The sequence below is a fragment of the Enoplosus armatus genome, chromosome 23 (genome assembly GCF_043641665.1).
Source record: "Enoplosus armatus isolate fEnoArm2 chromosome 23, fEnoArm2.hap1, whole genome shotgun sequence".
Lineage (NCBI taxonomy): Eukaryota > Metazoa > Chordata > Actinopteri > Centrarchiformes > Enoplosidae > Enoplosus > Enoplosus armatus.
The window spans coordinates 4,286,596-4,305,287 of NC_092202.1; the positions used below are offsets into that span (position 1 = coordinate 4,286,596).

An 18,692-nucleotide genomic window follows, 5' to 3' on the forward strand; every position below is an offset into this window, starting at 1 on the left:
CAAATACATTTTTTTTAAATAACTAAAACTAGATTTTTGGTGTTTTAATGGAATCTGAACTTGTATTGTATATTCTGATGTAATGCTTATTATTAGGAAACATGTACTCACCTTGTAATTGAACTGGAAATAGACACAGCCAATGAGAAGGAAGATAATCTGTGTGTTGCTCAAGGACACTTTGAAACTGTTCTGTTCTCTGATTGATCTTGTGACCTGATAGTAATAAGATGGGGACACTGAGGACACCACCGACACTGGCAGAGGCTGACAGATGCAAAATAAATAAAATAGTGCAACAGTAAAAAAAAAAAAGATGCAGTAGTTGTGCATCTTAAAGTACAGGTGGATTTGCATATTAAATAGTAAGGAATGCTACAAAAGCTTGAACTGCATCCTTATGTAACAGGGTGAATTTGCAGTGAATTACTCATGTGATCTTAATATTATGAGTTGTGTGTTTGTGATTTACACACCTTGTTTTCACTTGCAAAAGTATGCACACACACAGATCCAGACATTTTATACAGTATGTATAACGTTTCAGTTCACGTCCGTGTACACATTTGATCTTACTTGTAGAGTAAATGATGCCTCATTTAATTTTGATTCATGATTGCAAAATATAAATAAGTGACTTGAACCAGTCATGATCATGGGTCTGCACGTTGGGATCCAACTTGAGAACATAAGGCAACTATTCCCTTCTTCTCTCACAAATAAGAGTTACTTATGTGACCTTCTTACAACTTGCTGCAAAAACCTGTATCTGTGATTATACTGTATGCTGACGACATTTGATTATCCGTGTCTGGTTCTCACTTTTTTTTAAACCTCCAGACTTCCAGAAACCAACATCAGTACCTCTCTGCTCTCCTCATTTCTTTTGTAAACTCAATGAAAAGTGCTGGTTTTAGACAGCACTGGGCCAAGTAAAATGTCTTTGAGCAAGATTGAAGTACAGCAGATACTGTATGTGTTCTTTGAGACAACAGGGTTTAGAGGAAATGTGGTGTTAAAACACACTCAACCATCAGCTCATTATTTACAGTACGTATTCCAGGTGGTGCAATTCATTTGATTATTGCACCTTTACGAATCACATGATTATTCATTATTCTGACTGATTTGCATGCTTAGCTCTTTGCATACCAAAAACAGATCCACTCAGCTGTACTTGTGAGTGATAAGTCCACAGTTAATATATGTTGAGAATACTGGACATGATGCTCTTACTAATTTGACCTCAACAGGCGTCCCACTAATGTTTTCTTTTTCTCTTTGCTCCTTCCTCAGTGCCTTAACATTATAAAACTTATTTGCTTATTTGCCTTATGTTGCCAAATAAGTTGAGAATAATGTGGAAGATGACAACATTTGTCATTGTAAAGTTTACAATGACAAATGTTGTCATCTTCCACATTATTCTCATGTTACTACCCCCTCGCCTCAGCCTCATGGTCTGTATAAACCTGCCTACCTCTGCTGAGACTCACACACACACACATTCTTATACACAAACTGGGACTTGAAGGCATCGCTATCAAGTCTTGATGAAGGACAAGTGGATTTGTTTGATGCTGGAAATCAAAAGAACATCAGAAATAGCTCCGCTGTAGTGAGCGGCGCAGACGTCCTCTTTAGTGCTGTCTGAGTGAGTAAAGAGGCTTTGGTGAGAGGAAGAGGGGGGGGGGGGGCAAGGGAAGAGGAAGAAGATGAAGAAGAGAGGGGAAACAAGTAAAAGTTACTGCATCTCCTCAGGGATTATAGTAGTCTACTGTTACTGTCAATGTCAGCCTTTATAGGAGCAGGAATGTATGCATGTGCATGTGACGGGGTGCGTGCATGTGTGTCTGTGATTTCAGACAGCTGCAGAATAGGAGGGGGTTGCAGTTCATTTTCCTGTGGAAAAAAGGGGGTGTGTCCCTGAACGCGATTGGCCCAGTGGGCCGAATCCAGTGTAAGTGACATCACAACTTCGTACCTGACCTACTTAAAGTGGCTGTGACGTCACCGCTGTCTCTTTCACTCTGTCCCCTTCCTCCCTCTCTTATACAATCCCTTTTCTCCGTCTCTTTTCATCTTAGTTCTCTCTCTCCCCTCTTTCCAACCCCAATTTTTTTCTCTCTTTTTTTTTGCATTCATCTTCCCCTTCTTTCCTTTTTTTCGCATTATGCAGAGGCAAACGCACAGTAATAGATTTAAGTCGTGAGTGACAGAGAGAGGAAAGAGAGGAAAGAGGCAGAATCATCAACCATTGCCAATAACCCAATTTCTACAGATTAAAGCTATATCGATGAATATTAATGTGTTGGAAAGCAGCTCTGGCCCTGACGACATGACAAAATGGGAAAGCAAGCTTCCACCATATGGACAGACAGGCTCTGTGGGACCAAAACAAGAGAGAGATTTAGTGCTGATCTTGGGTTTCTTTTAGCATAAAGAGTATTTGTAGATTTGTAGATAAGCAAAAAAAATACCACAAAAAAATAACACATCGCTGGTGAAAACTGTATGCAAACACAAGTTAAGTTACTAATACAATCTGGTGCATTGACTACGTGTATATCTATATGTAGCACAATCACTAAAAACAATCTACTAAACATAAAATAAAAGTGACAATATGAGTATATTCTACTGCAGTGAGTGGGTGACTGTAATCTACATTATGTCAGTTAGTATTGTCTATGTATATGTATATGTATTGTCGGTTGAGCTTACATAACAAGTCCATGATGTATAGTTATAGTTATGCTGGTATGCAGAGCTCATACACTGACTGTATTTTAGATCATTGCCTAGAAAATGTAGGCACTGATTTGGTGACTTGAAGGTCAAAAGTCTATGTTAAAACTGGGCTAAATGTCTTTTTTTAGACATGTTTTGGATGTGAAAAGGGAGGACGGTTCACTAAATTTCCAACATGCAAGCTGCAATATGCAACATGAGATAATTTCCATACCATATACTATACTTGCGACATGTGCATGTGCATGCAAGAGCTCTGTAGGACTCAGAAATTGATCTGCAATTTGTGAGCGATGATCATTTGTGAAACAAGCCCCAGGTCTTTTAAATGCAGTTGAAGTAATGGTTATATTTAGTAATGTTATTTAATCAGGTAATCTTCAGGTAATCAAGATCTCTTAAGAGACCTAGGAACATCGATGCAGCCAGCATACATACAAAAAACAATCAACCAAATAGAACTAATTAAAACTATTACAGGTCGTAAAAAAACATCAGATAATGAAGCTTTAACGTCTGTAGGGTAATGAAAGAATCTATCTTGAGAGCTGTTTGCAGTTTCTTCCAATTAAAGGGGGCATAGTTGAATTGGGTCCTCTTTAGGTTAGAGGTAGTGTGCTGTGTATATGGGATATCGAGGTTCAGTAATTACTGAATTAGATAGTTACAAGACTTAAATAAGAGAGGGAACGTGAGGTAGGTGGAAAGCTTTACCAGTAGAGCTTTATAGAAGATGATGTTACAGGTCCACTTTCCAAATGTGTTCCAGAAACATATGAATGTAGTATTGTCCAGTGGAAAACAGTACATTCACAGTACATCAGTGTCAGTCAAAGTGAACAGAAACGATGTACATTTACTTAAACTTGTGCTATTTTGTACTTCTCCTGTACTACATTTCAGCTAGCCAAGCTCTGTCCAAATGTTTGTTTAATTGGTACAAAAATGGATTTGTCGTTTCATGGGGTGTTATGTGTCGGACTATTTCGTGTTGCGGGGCAACCAGTGTAGACTCCAGAAAGTTACCGGTCCCGGACAAGAAATAGTCCGGCTGCAGCTTCATATTTAAGCCTATTTCCCAAAACGTTTGATTATTCCTTTAAGTGAGACTTTAAATGCAGGATTTGCACTCAGTATTTTTACATTATGATATTGCTACTTGTACCACTGGTGTTTTCCCCACTCTCAGGCACCAGCCACTGCATCAGTGTGGTGTACATAAATGTATTACGGTGGAAAACACATGTATTGGCAGATTTTTTGTGTTCCTGAACACAAGCAGTTTATCTGCGAGGAGCAGGGAGGCTGAGGTCTGATTACAGCCGCGGGGGTCGGATCTAATCTCAGGCTACTGTCAGATCAGACAACAGTTGCTGCGGAAGGAGGGAAAGGAGAGCGATACTGTTTAATGGTTAAAGAAAGAGTGGAGAGAAGGAAGTAGATAGAGGGACGGGGATGGAAAGAGATATGGAAAAAGCAATGAAGTGTGGTGACGGATGAAGGGATGTAGGGCAAGACAAACAGAGAAACAGACGGAGAACAGTAAATAGAGAAGGGGTGTTCAAAGGTTGCACAGATTTAAAGAAGATAAAGGAAGACAGAGAGGGGGACATAATAGAGAGGAAAGAGAGGGAGGGAGATAATCCAACTTTTCCTCCCTGCGGTGAACATGGCCTCTGGTAGAAAACGAGGAAAAAGGCAAAACTGCCTAAAGCAACAATTCCTCCTCTCATCCTCCTCCTCTTCTTCTCCTCTTCCCCCTTTTGTGTTCAGTGGAAACCCTCTTTCTCTCTCATTTATATTCACACCAGCTATGGGGCTAGTCACAGGGCAACCACTGCACAATACTGTTCAAAACACACACACACACTGTTACAGTCAGGCTCTTCTTTGTGAGGCTAAATTAAGTGCAACCAAGTGCAGCCACAACAGGCTGGACCAAAAAAAAAAGAGGAACTTTCTTTCATCACTAACATGCTGGTGTCAAATGGTTTGACGGGAGGTGATCGTTTCTTTTTTGTATTCCACAGATCTCACATGCAGTATGCACAGCAAAAAGAAAAGGAAAGGAGAAGAAGTAATTGAATATATCTAAATGAACAACAGGGAGCCAAAATCTGGCAGCCCTCAGTCAATTATTTGACTAATCTGCAAAAACTTATATTTTTAGAACAAATGACTAACTGTTACACCATAATCAAGCAAAAATGCCAAAGAAAACTGGTATGAACCAGAACCAGAACACCAGTCCTCAAATGTGGGGATTCAGAAAGAATAATAAATTAATTAATTGAAGAAATACTGAGAGATGAATCATAAAAAATCAATCAATAAAAAAGAATCATTATATTGTAGTTACAGTCCCACCTGGCCCACCAGAGTCATGATGAGTGGCACACAATTGACCCAAATAAACTCTCACCACTTCTGTGAACCAACACTGTCCCAAAGTGCTACAACAAAAGGCCGTGGTGGCATCAGGCTGTATTCTGTCGTGATGTGGTTGACAGAAAAATGATCATAGAGGCCACGTTTGAATAAAAATATTAAGTTAACAGTGTTTAATATAGTTAAGTAGTAAGAAACTCTGCTGGTGGCAGTGTTTCTTACTACTACAACACCTTTCTCAACAAGTCTTGATTTCAAATCAGAAGCAGGGGACTTTGTGGGTGTGTTAACACAGGACTGATAGTCTTACAGTCAGACCCTCCATCACTCAGTGCATCCGTAATTACCAGAGTTAATGGACGGGGAATTAGGTGTAAATTGATGTTAAAACAGGTGTAAATGCCCTTCTTGTTATTGCTGCTGCTTTAACACACACACACACACCAACTTTTAACTCGTATTTCATTGAGTTTTCCTAACTCTCTCTCTCACACACACACACACATATAGATGCTTCTGACGCACTCACATAGCCTCCGTTACTTTTATGAGTCTCTTTCATGGTGTTTTTGTTTTGTGCTCCTTCTTTCTCCGCTGTCTCTCGCTCTCTCACACAGTCGTACAAAGAGCTGCCAGCAGCGACACTGATGAATCACCCTGGAGGCTCAAAGCTCCATCCCTCGACCTCCCATCGTCACCTCCCTCCTCTTCCTCCCCTCCGACCTCTCTGCAGCCTTGTAATACTCTTCCCTTTCATCTGCCTCCTCCTCGCCCCCCCCACCCCCACCCCCCCATCCCTCGATCCTTCCTCTCTCTCCACCTCAGCCGCGACCTCTCTTTGGCTCAGATTATGGCGCCGCTTTTATCTTCCCTCCTTCTTTCAGTTCAATCTTCACCCGCCTGCAAGGCAGCATCACCTGCTGCATCGTTCACCTCTGTTCATTTTTATTTTTACATCTGATGGTTAAAGGCAGTTTACAGTATAAAACTAAAACTATCATTACACTAGAGGGCTTCTGCACAGAGCACAGACTTGCAGACATGCTAAGTGGACAAAAATAATGTCCACAACAAAAGGATCATGTGACATCAACAAGTATTATGATGACAAAGTAGAATTATGTTGTAAAAGCACTATAAGACGTGTTTAGTTTAATTTAGTTTAGGCTTCGGTTAAGGTTAGGGAAGCCTGTGGTCACTAATAAATGAAAAGCTTGCAACAGAAAATGTCTTTTCACATTAAGTACTGAAACCAAGATAATGCAGTTAACAGTAAATACACCAAAACCACAAAACAGTCACTTTCCGTTGAGTTCTCATTATCAAAGCGGTGCTTGTTACTTAAAATGTTTCTTCCACATCTTACTTTCATGGTGAAAGAAGATTTTTCATGCTAATGTCAGGTGCTAAAGTGGTGAAAAGATTTCATAGCTTTTTATTATATGGCTCATTATGTATATACTGTACTGTGCAAGTACCATTAACTCTATAGGTGATGGAGCAATAATCATTTTAATAATTACAAACTGCTCTCACAGTGGACGATTAGGCTGGGCAGGAAAAAAACATAATGAGGCCATTAGTAATGTTATTAGTCACACAGGTGTAACTATATAGCTAATAGCGTTGGCTGCATTTAGTTGTGCCAGCTGAGCAAGCATGCACACAGAGGGCGCAGCTGGCAAACCTAAATGGAACGCAGCCCTTATTAATGCCATTACAGACATGACAAAATGACCACCATGATAAAGGTCTATTTCAGGCCGGCACCTGCTGTTTTGTTGCCAAGTGATTTTTACTCCTTATAGAAACATGGAAAATCTGGTGGTTTAAATGGTGGTTAATGCTGCCATCATCAGTTTTCATGTGTTCTTTGTCTGTTTTCCATGTAAAGCGTCCTTGGGTCCCCTGAAAGGTGCTATATCAACGCAAACTGTTATTATTATTAAAATGTGAATCAGTGTTTCACCGTCAAAAGTGTCATCTGACTCAGATTTGTTTATCCTTTAGCCACGATTTGAAGTCAAGTGCCTTTCTCAACAACAGCTGTATTTACTCAAATAAGCCATTTTCTGCCTCTCTAACTAGCGCCCCATGAAGTCACATGGGTTCACACTTTAATTTGCATTCAAAAGCATTTCTAAGATCAATGTTTGAAATGAAAAAGTGAGTCAACTTCGCGACGGCTGCAGAGAGTTTTATGGCATTAAAGAGTGGCAGTGTTTCAGGCCTGTTGTGGAATGTGCCTCAATGATATAATCTGTTCATTTGATCATCTAAATGTTGGCCTGCTCATATAGCTTCTTGACGACATGGAATACTTTTAATAAATCCATCAAAACCTCAAATGTGATGTTAATAAAACACACATATTTTCAAGAGGCCGCAATAAAAGCGTTTTTCTGCACAAGATCAACCGTCAGTGCTTAGAGGATGTTTTAAGCAAAGGTACTGCTCTGCAATCACTCACTTTTAACTGTTACACATTTCCACATCCTTCATCCCCTCCAGCGCACGCCACAAAATCTTTTCCGCTTGTCCTGTCATCTCTCCATCTGTCAGCTCCTCCATCTGTTTCCAGTCTTCTCCGGCCTGTTCATCCATCGCCTCATTATCCATCCCCTTTACATCTGTCTGTTGTTCCCTCGTTAATCACAGCTCACCCTGAACACTGCCGCTTATTGATTAGTTATCCATCTTTCCTCTTTGCATTCCTCTTTATTCCTGCCGTCATTAGCAAGCTCCAAGGTGCCTGCAGACTCCCGGCAGGATAATGTATATTAATAAGGAAGCAGCGTATTGATGCAGTTTGGTCAATAGTAATGAAGTTGTGGACAAAAAAGCTGGTTTCCGTTCAGTAGATTTATTTTCTGAATTCTTCCTTTCCATGTCTAGCTTGTAGACTGAATGGAAATGTTCACAGGTAGAGAAAGAAAAGTATTTTTGATCAGGTTTAAGAAATGTAGGGTCAGATCACCCAAATTACACAAAAAAATATTTTCTCATTTAGCTCAAATGATATTTAGCCATGCAGATGTTTTTGGTCTTACTTGTCCATGTTTTACAACAGAGGATTTCTAACAGTGAGGTGCGTAAGCCCAGGGTTAGGGAGTTGAAGGGAGGAGGGCGAGACTTGAGGCCAAGACAAGGTAAGGTAATTAACATACTTAAAACCCGGCCGATTGCTGCAATTTGCGTCAAAAGTCATGCATGGACAGCTACACATATTTTTAGATTCAGTGTGACTCACACTTTACACAGGATATCATTACCTCTGATGTCCATCGCGAATAAACTTCCATAAATCTGTTTAGAAATCATAGAAAAAAAGACGTTCCTTATAAACTCCATAACTTGCCTGAGAATCATCACGTTTATACGTTTTCTTCAGTATCAAAACAATCCAGTGATGGTTGTCATTGCAAACAGGAACTCCTTAATTCGGCATACTTTTACTGGTGCCAATTTGCCAAAATTTCTCAATTTTTGGAAACCCCGTTTGAGATATTCCTCTCTCAGATCTTTGCCTTCTTCCCAATATAATGGAGAATCTGCTGTCAACAAAGGGTATTTTTACAGAAATCTTTGAGACAAGGTAATAAAAACACTTAAAGCGCAATCCAGCCTCAACCTGTGTGCTCTATAGCTAAACCCACCCACCATATATGTCAATTACACTCTCATCCTATTGCACAGCTCATAATTTCTCTGTGTCTATCCACCTTAATGGCACACAAACGGCCGACAGCCTCACAGCGCACCTGAATGCATCCATGTGAATTGTACCAAAAGCTCGTACAAGTTCCAACTTGGAAAACATGTTTATTCACTTTCACCAGTGCAATCGAATGACAAACAGAACATCAACAGAAACGGACAAACATGGAGTAGCACTGCATTACACAAGTCAAGGTCAGTTAAGGTCGCAACACCTCGGCAACAAACGAAACTATTTTCAAAGCACTGAGCATTTTGTCTGAGCATCTGCGCAGTCCGACGTGAGGTTCTTTGTACATGCTCATGTTGTTATCAGACAAGCAGAAGGGTTAAGATTTTCTGACAGATATAAGTCCTTGTGTGGCCAGTTGTTATGATACACTGCCACCTGCTGGTTGGAGGAAGATGTACAGCAGCTGGATCAGGAATATATTTTAAACTTTATATATTTTCACACCTGGGCTGTAGTACCATGTCTGGTATTTGTTGCAATGTCCGGTGGTAATTTGTTCATTTTTCATTAGTGATACGGGGGATAGAGTGGCTTATAGCCCTGAGTTTAAACATATTACATTTATCCTCAAGTGAACTTACATTTTGTCTAAATGTAACACATCAGAGTTTGTATCTATCCAATTGCAGAAAATATCCATAAAAAAAGTCAAATTGGCCAGAAAAAAATTAAGAAAAAAGTAGGAAACATCAAATTACGAACCCGAAAGAAAATTGTAAAATCCAGAAACAAGTACTTGACATATTTATGAGTTTGTGTATGTGTGTGAGAGAGAGCGATATCTACAATACACTGTATAGAAATGTCCAGTCAATTCAGCAGATATGAACGCATGACCACTGTGTACAAGTCTGGTGTGGAGATACAATCATACACAATTTGTTTTGTGTATGTGTGTGTGTGTGTGTGTGTGTGTGTGTGTGTGTGTGTGTGTGTGTGTGTACATCTGTCTGCCTGTGTAGTGTTTAGGAGTCGTCTCCGTTGGCGCTATCGCCGTCGTCCTCCCCTTCCTCCTGCTCGCCCTCCTCCTCCTCCTCCTCCTCCTCCTCATCATCCTCCTCTCTCCCTCTGCTTTTCATCTGGAAGGAAGTAGAAACAGGACAAATAACCTCCACTTATCACATAAAGGATATACAGTATGAATGCGTTAGTCTCTTTAACATATAAACACATCAGAAGATAATCATGAACCATATCTTTGGGTTTTGGATGATTGGTTAAACCAAAAAAAAAAGCAATTTTAAGAAATCATCTTGGGCTCAAATTTCATTTTTCAGTAGTTTCTGGCATTAACTGACGTACTGAGTAGCCGGAAAAGTAATCAACAGACTGAAATGGTAATTATATTATTGCAACTTGCTTCAAAAGTCACTGATGTCTTAGCTCTGGTCCTGGTTCTCTCCCTCTCCTCATCCTCACTCCTCACCTCGTCCTCGTCCTCCAGCAGATCCCCCTCGTCCTCTGAGTCGTTCAGCTCCTGGCTCTCTCTGTCCCGCTTCAGGCTGTCATCTTTCTTGCTGGAGGTGGAGGAATTGAGGGAGGACAGCTCACCTGGTTCCGGTTTGCTGCTTTTCATCTCTGAGTAAATGGAGGGAGATATTTGGGGGGGGGGGGGGTGTAATACAAAGAGAGAGAGAGAGGTGGATGAGCTCAAAAGCTGATGGGATCAAGGGCCACAAAATGGAACCTGATGGTGGCTGTTGAAGCTCATGCGCCTTCTGAAACCCCCCCAACTCACAAGGGAGGAGGGAAGGGAGGATGGGTTTGTTTGATCGACACCCCCATCCTAACTGTCACTAGCGCTAGTTAGCTTGATAGACCTGGACATTTCATAGAAGGCACCAACGGCTCATCATACTGGATGAATTTGCAAATGGCCCTTCGTGACTCATCCTAGTGCAGCATGAGTCACAGAGAGCATCCGGTGACTTCTGAAAAGGGTGAGAAAAACAACCAAAAAATGCAACTCCTGTTACACATTTGGCATTTGTAGTGATAGATTTTTACTTCCTTTGGTGTTAAGCAATCACACATTAGCAACTAATTAATAATAAATGTGCTATGTGGTTAAAGTTCAGGTTAAAGTTCTTAGTTTTTTAAAAAGTTACCTCTTGTTTGTCAAAAACAGAGTTGTTAAATTCGCTGTCAACAGGTCGTTTTACTCAATAAATATGTTTGGTCACAAAAAGTAAGGAGACTGAAAACAAAACCACTGGGGGCCCACCTGACTTCTTGCTGTGGTCCTTCTCCATGCGCTCTAGGCTCTCCAGCAGGTAGTCCACCTTGTGTTTGATCTGCGTGAGCTCTCTCTTGATGGTCTGCAGATCATCTGCCTTCACTGTGGAAGGGAAGCAGTAGAAAAGTCATTAGCACACTGATGCGGGTGTGAGGGGAGCAGCACATCACACCACGACACAATGGTGGTGCCTACTGGTACGGGAGGTCCTCTGGCTGCTCTTGGAGGAGGAGAAGCTGGTTTTGGTTCTTCGGCTCCCTCCTCCGCTCAGACTGACCCTCGGGCGCTTTGAGGGAATGACAGCACGGGACAGGGGAGGAGGGGGGGGAGGCACCCGGGACTGGTAGGAGTACACCCTGAGATACGAAAGAGACGCGAAAATATAAAAAAGATGCCACGACAAGCATGAGTGGTACATTTGTATCACTGTCAAAGTTTTCAGTTACAAAAAAACTTTGTCAACTCTTTTTGTTGTCAGTTTTGTATTTTTAATAATATTACTTATTAATATTATGCTAATCCAAAACCCAAAACAATAATAGTATCCCTTTGCACACATTTAATCTCAAATTTAGAACAAACTATAAACTGAATTAATAAACCATAAAAATCAGGAAATCATGCACTCTGGACAATAAGGACTTCAGCAACACCAGACAACAGGTATATGGATTAAAAAAAACGTGCAATTATTCTTAAAAACTTAAAGAATAGACAGTTTACCTATCGTAGTAATCTCTTTGAAAGTCATAGTCCAAATCAATAGATGAACTGTGGAGAGAGCAGAGACGTGGTAGAAAGATTAACTACAGCAAAATGCTCATGATGCAATACCTCCTGACATTTTTGGCATTTTGAAGCCTGTCTGAATGCAGAATTACTGAAATTGGCTACGATGCTGCTGTGAGCATAATTACTGCGTACACACCTGTACATGTCTCCCGCAGAACGCTTCACCGTCTTCGATCTGTGAGGTTTCGGCTCGCCTGCCAGGTTGATGTCTGAGGGAGGGAAAAAACAAGGAAGGACAGGAGGAAGCAAGAGTTAAGAGCTGCCAGGAGTCGGGAGAATGTGCCAGAACATGTTATGGACAGAAAGTGTGAAATCTCAATTAACACATTTCATCACTCCCTCCCCACCACCCGATGGTGTTATTTTGGAAGACTAATGCAGGTTTTACCCCGACCAGGTGGCATTTGCAAATAATTACTCACGTTTATTTTAACCTGCGTTGAGCACCAGACAGGTCAGAAAATGTAGACCGAAAACAGCTGTTGCTCTGTCTTTACTTTAATGAGAGATGTTGATGTTTTTACTTGTACAAATAAATCCTTTAAAATCCTCCTTTCAGTGTTGTTTTTACTTTTAAGCAGTAGGGGGCAGCACAGTGGCTCAGCTGTTGGTAATGCAACATGAATTTTAAGGTGAACTTAAGACTATAAATTAGTAATTAGAAAAAAAACACATTTCCTGTGATTTCACTGACACTATGTGGATGGACCCTTAATGAGAAACTGAGTGTGTTTTGGTGAATGTTGTGTTTTTGTGTCTGTCTTTTGGCAAACTAACTTCATGGAGTCTTGTTGCCACCATGAGGTTGCCCGGCAACCAGTACCTGCCCAAGATATGTTGAACTATTTCTTTAAGGAAGACAATAAAGTCAAACCGTGATAAATCTCATCTCACACAGCCTTGGGGTGGACTATCTTCAGCTGAATTAAAACGTCTGTCTCTGAATTGACTGGGAGACCAGTACTGATTTTAAGACTCAGTACTGGTCTCCGTAGCTTCACCCCCCTCCGCCTCACCTAGCACCTGTCCAACGATCATGCGGCCGTCCTCGCTGGCCACGGCGGCCCGGGCGTTCCTCTCATTGGAGTACTGGACGAAGGCGTAGCCCTTGTGGATGGAGCAGCCGACGACCTTGCCGTACTTGGAGAAGATGGCCTCCACGTCGGCCTTGGTGACCAGCAGGGTGTTGAGGTTGCCGATGAAGACGCGGGAGTTGAGGGAGCGAGGGTCAGTCTTGTTGGTCACGTTGCTGCTGGCCATTGGGCTGGAGGTGGAGGGAAGGGAGGGAGGGAGGGGAGGCCGGGGGGAGAAGGGGAGGAGAAAAAGGAGTTATGAGATCAGGGACAATATTTAGAGATGAGTGATGTTCAGGGAGACAGGAAGGTGTGGAAGAAAGAGAACGGGCAGATAAACACATTGTGAGGGCATCATTAGTCTACAAAATGTAAGAAAATGCCCATCACAATGTTGCAGAGCCAAAGTCGACATCTTCAAATTGCTTGTTTTATACGACCAACAGTCCAAAACATGTAAAATAGAGAATAGCAAATGCCTCACATTTGAGAAGCTGGAGCCAGCAAGTTCTCGACTTTTCTGCTTGTGAATCATTATCAAAACTAAAAATAAGCCATGAATTGACCCCTCATTTCAGCACTAATGACATGTTATATGCTCATTTACTAATATTAATACATGACAACCAGATTTACCCATCCGTATCTTAACAAAATGGCATCGTAATCATATATACGTGTGAAAATTCAAGGTGTGACTCCTACTTTCTACCACCTTCTACAACACAGCATCTTACACACAGTCACACACACTAAATGTGTGTTTGCACTTTCAAATGGGGAGACTCGAGCCGCTAAAAGATATCAGACAGCAGAAAAGACAGTGTGATCGGGTCATGAAGCAGCCGGCACTCACTCCATTATGTCTGTACTCGGGTCGGTGAAGGTCTGCCTGCCTGTCTGACTCTGTTGGAGAGAAGAGGGTCATCGAGGAACTTTGAGAGATGGAGTCAGTGACTGTGGGGAGACATCTACTACACCTCCAAAAAGTTTGTTCTTTTTTTTTTTTTTTTGGTTTCTTGGCAAACCCAAGACAAGCTTGGAAAAGATATAGGGGCTGTTTAAGAGAGGGTAGATAAAATGTTTTAAAAAATGGAGGTGGTAATAAAAAAAACCTGTGGGATAAATGGTTGTTTGTTATGACAGAACAAGATTTTGCATTAAAGTGAGATGGCTGCTTTTGACAGCCTTCTTTACTTTCTAAATTTGTATTTGTACTACAGATAACGTCCATGTCTCTAAGAAACACTTTACAGTACCCCTGCAGTAAACGTCACTTTAGTGAAGCTCATAATGTTTTTGCGTTGACTTGTCCTTTTAAACTTATCACTATTGCAGGCCAGATTGTTGCTGCTGTTGCATTAGTGGCAAACACTGCAAAGTTATGTAACATTGCAGGGGGTGTGGGGGGTCTCACAAAATCATGAACACATGTGCCAAACACAAGGAAGCTATGAATTACACTCACTGTAACACTTTTACTTCCTTATTAAAACGACTGACTATGACATGAACATGTTCAGAAATAAAAGATTTGCTCCAGCGTCTTGCTGTAAGGTGTTTCTGTTATTTTGTCCAGCCCCTGTAATTGACTACATTCTTCACCTTTCTGTTTTTTTGGGGATTTTCTTTCAGCATCAGGACACATAAACCCCACCATGAGTATACACTGGCTTTACTCATTAGCCTTTTGTGTATCTCTCTTGTTTTTTGGCTAATTCCCTCTCAGTGCGGGGAGCCGTTCATCTTATTATCAACCACTTCAGCCATTACAAAGCCATATATCACCCGCCAAAACACAACGCTGCAACCAGCTGGGCTAAACTGTGTCCCAGCAGCAGCCTCTCCCTCTCTGGCCAGTAGCTACTAGCCGGGGATTACATGGTTTGCAGCAGGCTGTCTGGCCAAAGCTTAATGCTCCGCTCTCCTCTACATGATTTGGCCGGGATGTTTCTATTGCTTGGCAAGCTGACAGGGTGTCTACAACACCGGGCGTGTGCAGGAGAGAGGGGGGGGGGGGGGGGGGGCTGGAGGGCTGCTATCACAGGCCACTTAGCAAATGTTTCTAATTCTTTGTGGCATGTTGGGGTTCAAGCAGGAATATCCAGGGTTTATATACAAGCACTCTGTGCGATTTTCATGACAGAGACTGATGCTGAACACAGCCAATCAGAGAACGTTGTTGGTCAGTAAAGAAAGACATTTATTGGAGAATTTGGTATTCATTCATATTTACACACTGGGTGGACAACAGAGCAGGAACATCTTACATGTAATGTAATGTGCCCTGTGGATGAAAAATTAAGCCCTTAGTGTTTTTGTTTGGACTCTTGGATCTACTTGATGATGCTAGTCCTGTTTTTGCCCGTGTTATCTTCCTGTGTTTAGCACATGCCGTCCACTTTTTAGGACTTTTCTCGACACCATGTGATGTGTAAATCACAGTTAAAAACCCAAGATACAGTGCCACTTCGCTTTAATAAGGGTCTGACATTCACCATGTTTATCATTGAGCTTCTTTGGCAACTTCCTGTAAGTATAACAAGGCCATCAGTTTTAATCAGCACTTGATAATCTCAATAAACTGAGCAACATAAGCTTCACACAAGTGGTGTCTGCAGGGCTATGATATCGGATTGCATTACATTGTACTGGGCTTTATTATGTGATGGCCTGTAGCTGAGCTATAATAGTGTTTTCTGGGATCTGTAGTTTCATTTTGACTGGAAACTGGGTTCATTACAGCACATCAGTTATGTGAGTGAGTGTTGGTTTAATGTTTGTGCTTCAACTGTGAACGACACTGTGCCTGCGGCTCTCAGGACTCATGCTTGAAGACACACAAGACAAAATGACAGACAGAGCGGCTTTGCAGTTTGTACAGATGTGTTCGGAGCTGTGTGTCGTTTGTGTGCGTGTACTTTATAGATTTATGAAGTACAAATTAAGAAGGAAATTGTAAATAGAAATATAAACTTAACCTTTGGAGGTTTAATGAGGTTTTAAACGCTCAGTGTAACTGACGATAAATGTGAGAAAGGCTGTTAGGGTACAAAAAAAGAGAATTGCTTTTAATCAAATAGATTCAGTATTAGTGATTACTGAATACATTAGTAATTCATGGTATTCAGAAGGCAAGCTTATTTTAATGGGTACAAACTTACTATTCGGGGTGATAATGGTGACATCATTACTATCAGAGCAGGTATCTTTGTTTTTCTGTGGATAATGGACCAGATTTGACTCCATCAAATGACATGCACACTCAAAAAGAAAAAGATTAATCACATTACAAAGCAAAGGCAGCAAAAATGGGGAACTATTTTGCCTTTGTCAGTGTCAGTCCTTAATCCAAGGACTGGATGCAGGAGGGAGTCGAGGGAGTGTTATACAGTCATTAGCTACAAACAGGGTCTCTAATAAGCAACACTGAACATTATGCATTTGATTATCATAAACTGGGAACATGTGGGAAGCTCTTGTAAGAGGTCGCTAGTGTCAAACAGCAGTCCATTTACTACTTTCACAGCACAAAAAAAAAAAAAAAAAACACTACATGCTACTTGCTCTAGGGAGTCGAAAAGGGTGAGAAACGGGCGAAATCACAAAGGGGTGAAAACAAAAGTGGAATATAAAAAAAGTGATGCAAAAGCTGAGGTGAAAAATAAAACCAAAAAAAAAAAAAAGGTTGAGACCAACTTACGATTTGCCGCTGTTCAAAAAAGTGGCTTCAAAAACTAAACAGGGGGAAACAAAAAGCGTAACATTAGAAAAGAGGCTCTTCTAAAAATGAACTAGAACTATTATTACAACAAGCAGGGATGGCAAAGTATGGGATTTATGTAAAAGCTTTGACAAAGCTATTAGCCACTTTTCAAGCAGCCTACTACAAGTTTGAACTTGGTTGCTTTTTGAGGAACAAATACCTAGCAGAATTATTTCATGAATAATTAATGTTTATCACACTTTATCATACTATTGCTCCTGGTTTGTTTTCCTTTGAATGCTACAACTGCTCCAGCAGCAGGTGAACGTGGCACCAACGCTGCCAGGGTTGCCAGCTCAGTTGATAATGTGCAGCACCGCTAGGAGTTGAACTGGCAACCCAAATGGCAAAAAAAGGAATGAAATGGATATGAAAAAAATATTTGTCTTTCTTCATGAAATAAAATACTCGTCTGTAAAACTCAACCTGCTTATTTGTGCTCAGACTACTGCAGATATGCAAGCTGACATCAACCAATATGAGCAGGTAAATATCAGACACTGGTGTCAGCTTCTAGGGCCACACCAGGGTATCACCAGTCTGAGGGAATTGGTGGCTCCCTACTCTTTCCTCCTGCCTACCCTCCTTGTAGGGGCTGGAGTAAAGGGTCGGCTGCAGAACAGCGCCCCTGGAGCCTGGAGGTGCTCAAGGACACTTCCAGAGGACACAATTGGGGCCAAGGGGGGTGGGGTACAGTAGGGGGTAAAACAGGGATCTTGCAGTTTTGGGGGCCACCGTCAGCAGCAAGTCTACCCAGCCTTCCCATTGTAAACGTCTGTTGCAAATTAGATTATAAGTTTTTCACAGACATGTATACAACTGATCAGTCATAAAATCAAGAAAACAGAGCAATTTAGAGGTGCAGGCCTGATTACAGCTCATTGCAGGCCCCTCTGTAGGCCTTCCTCCTGGGTCTAAGCAGCTCCACAGCTCAGAATAAACTGCTCCTGAATTAATGAGTTTCTCAATCTGCAAATACACTCAAATAATTATCAGAATTACCAAATACACAAATTATGTCGCACCAACGCTACAGAAATCCCAGGTCCATGACTGCACAATACATCAAAACACTGTTGTGTTAATGTTCCTTAAAAACGCGCCCACTTGCCATTAAGGGAAAAAAACATTTTGCCTCAAAAAAATTACATCATTCCTGAGAGATTTGCAGCAGAAAATATACTGCCTCAGCACTGCCAAAATCACAAAGAAAATATGAAAAACACGTCTTAGTGTCAATAGTAGTCAATGTCAACGACTGCAAATCAAGTTACGGGTGGGGGCAAAACACAGGACGAGAATAAAAAACCTTTTAAAAACATATTTCCAGAAAAAGGGCCACCGGAATTGAACACTGTCCAGAAAAGACTGGAACAATCTTCCATATTTCTTTCCTCGAAAATATGACCACAATCAGATAAACAATAAGGTAACACAGCAGCCTTGAAAAATGGAGGTTTTCAATTGTCTTATTCGAAAAACAAAAGCAAAAATGTTGCTGTGGAAGCTACTTAAAACTAGTTTCTGCGCAGCTCATACAGCCATCACAAAATGTACGCCACTAAAGCCAACACAGTCTCGGGAATACCAGCCAGGAAAAATGCATTAAAAATAAAAACAAAAAGTCCCAAAGACGGTTCAAAGTCAGGAAAAAAAATAAAAAAAAAGATAGGGGAAAAAATCTCTCGGTTAAAAATACTCACCAGGAGCTTAATACAAAAATGAGTAAAATTCAACGCTGTTTTTACTTGAGTAGGTAAAGATCCGCTTACGGCTCTGCAGGATGATTGTATCACCTTGAAAGCAGTCGACACGAAATGGCGTCGACTCATGCCCACAACCGAAGGGTCACGCCCACTGCTGAATCCCAGTTTCTGATTGGATATTGAAATCGCCCTGTGTGAATATACTCCTCAGTGATTGGCAGACGAGCTTGCCAGTCGGACTCACGACATG

At 41.2% G+C, this 18,692-nt stretch overlaps 1 protein-coding gene across 3 annotated transcripts; it reads right to left on the bottom strand.

The window, feature by feature from the left end:
• Window positions 1–8,948: 8,948 nt before the first annotated feature.
• On the bottom strand, window positions 8,949–18,542 carry LOC139305851 (heterogeneous nuclear ribonucleoprotein C). 3 transcript variants are annotated; one of them, XM_070929805.1, is made up of 11 exons: window positions 18,440–18,499; window positions 16,674–16,707; window positions 16,135–16,189; window positions 13,827–13,876; window positions 12,914–13,161; window positions 12,034–12,106; window positions 11,829–11,876; window positions 11,301–11,461; window positions 11,094–11,207; window positions 10,296–10,447; window positions 8,949–9,948 (listed from the first exon to the last, which is right to left on the bottom strand). In XM_070929805.1, the coding sequence occupies exons 3-11, from the start codon at window positions 16,159–16,161 to the stop codon at window positions 9,835–9,837; spliced, it is 987 nt and encodes a 328-aa protein (XP_070785906.1). In that variant the 5' UTR covers window positions 16,162–16,189; window positions 16,674–16,707; window positions 18,440–18,499; the 3' UTR covers window positions 8,949–9,834. The 3 variants fall into 3 exon arrangements, with proteins under 3 accessions (XP_070785906.1, XP_070785907.1, XP_070785905.1); XM_070929806.1 differs by lacking the exons at window positions 16,674–16,707; window positions 18,440–18,499 and adding an exon at window positions 18,509–18,542; XM_070929804.1 differs by lacking the exon at window positions 16,674–16,707 and having other exon boundaries at window positions 18,440–18,468.
• Between the last annotated feature and the right edge of the window lie 150 nt (window positions 18,543–18,692).

Excerpts from the sequence above, each read along its gene's own strand:
- LOC139305851 (XM_070929806.1), bottom strand. The coding sequence starts at position 16,161 with ATGATGTCACCATTATCACCCCGAATA. Across the intron at positions 11,877-12,033 it reads TCTGCGGGAGACATGTACAG|TTCATCTATTGATTTGGACT; the intron begins GTGTGTACGCAG and ends CTCTCTCCACAG. Across the intron at positions 10,448-11,093 it reads GGACCACAGCAAGAAGTCAG|AGATGAAAAGCAGCAAACCG; the intron begins GTGGGCCCCCAG and ends CCATTTACTCAG.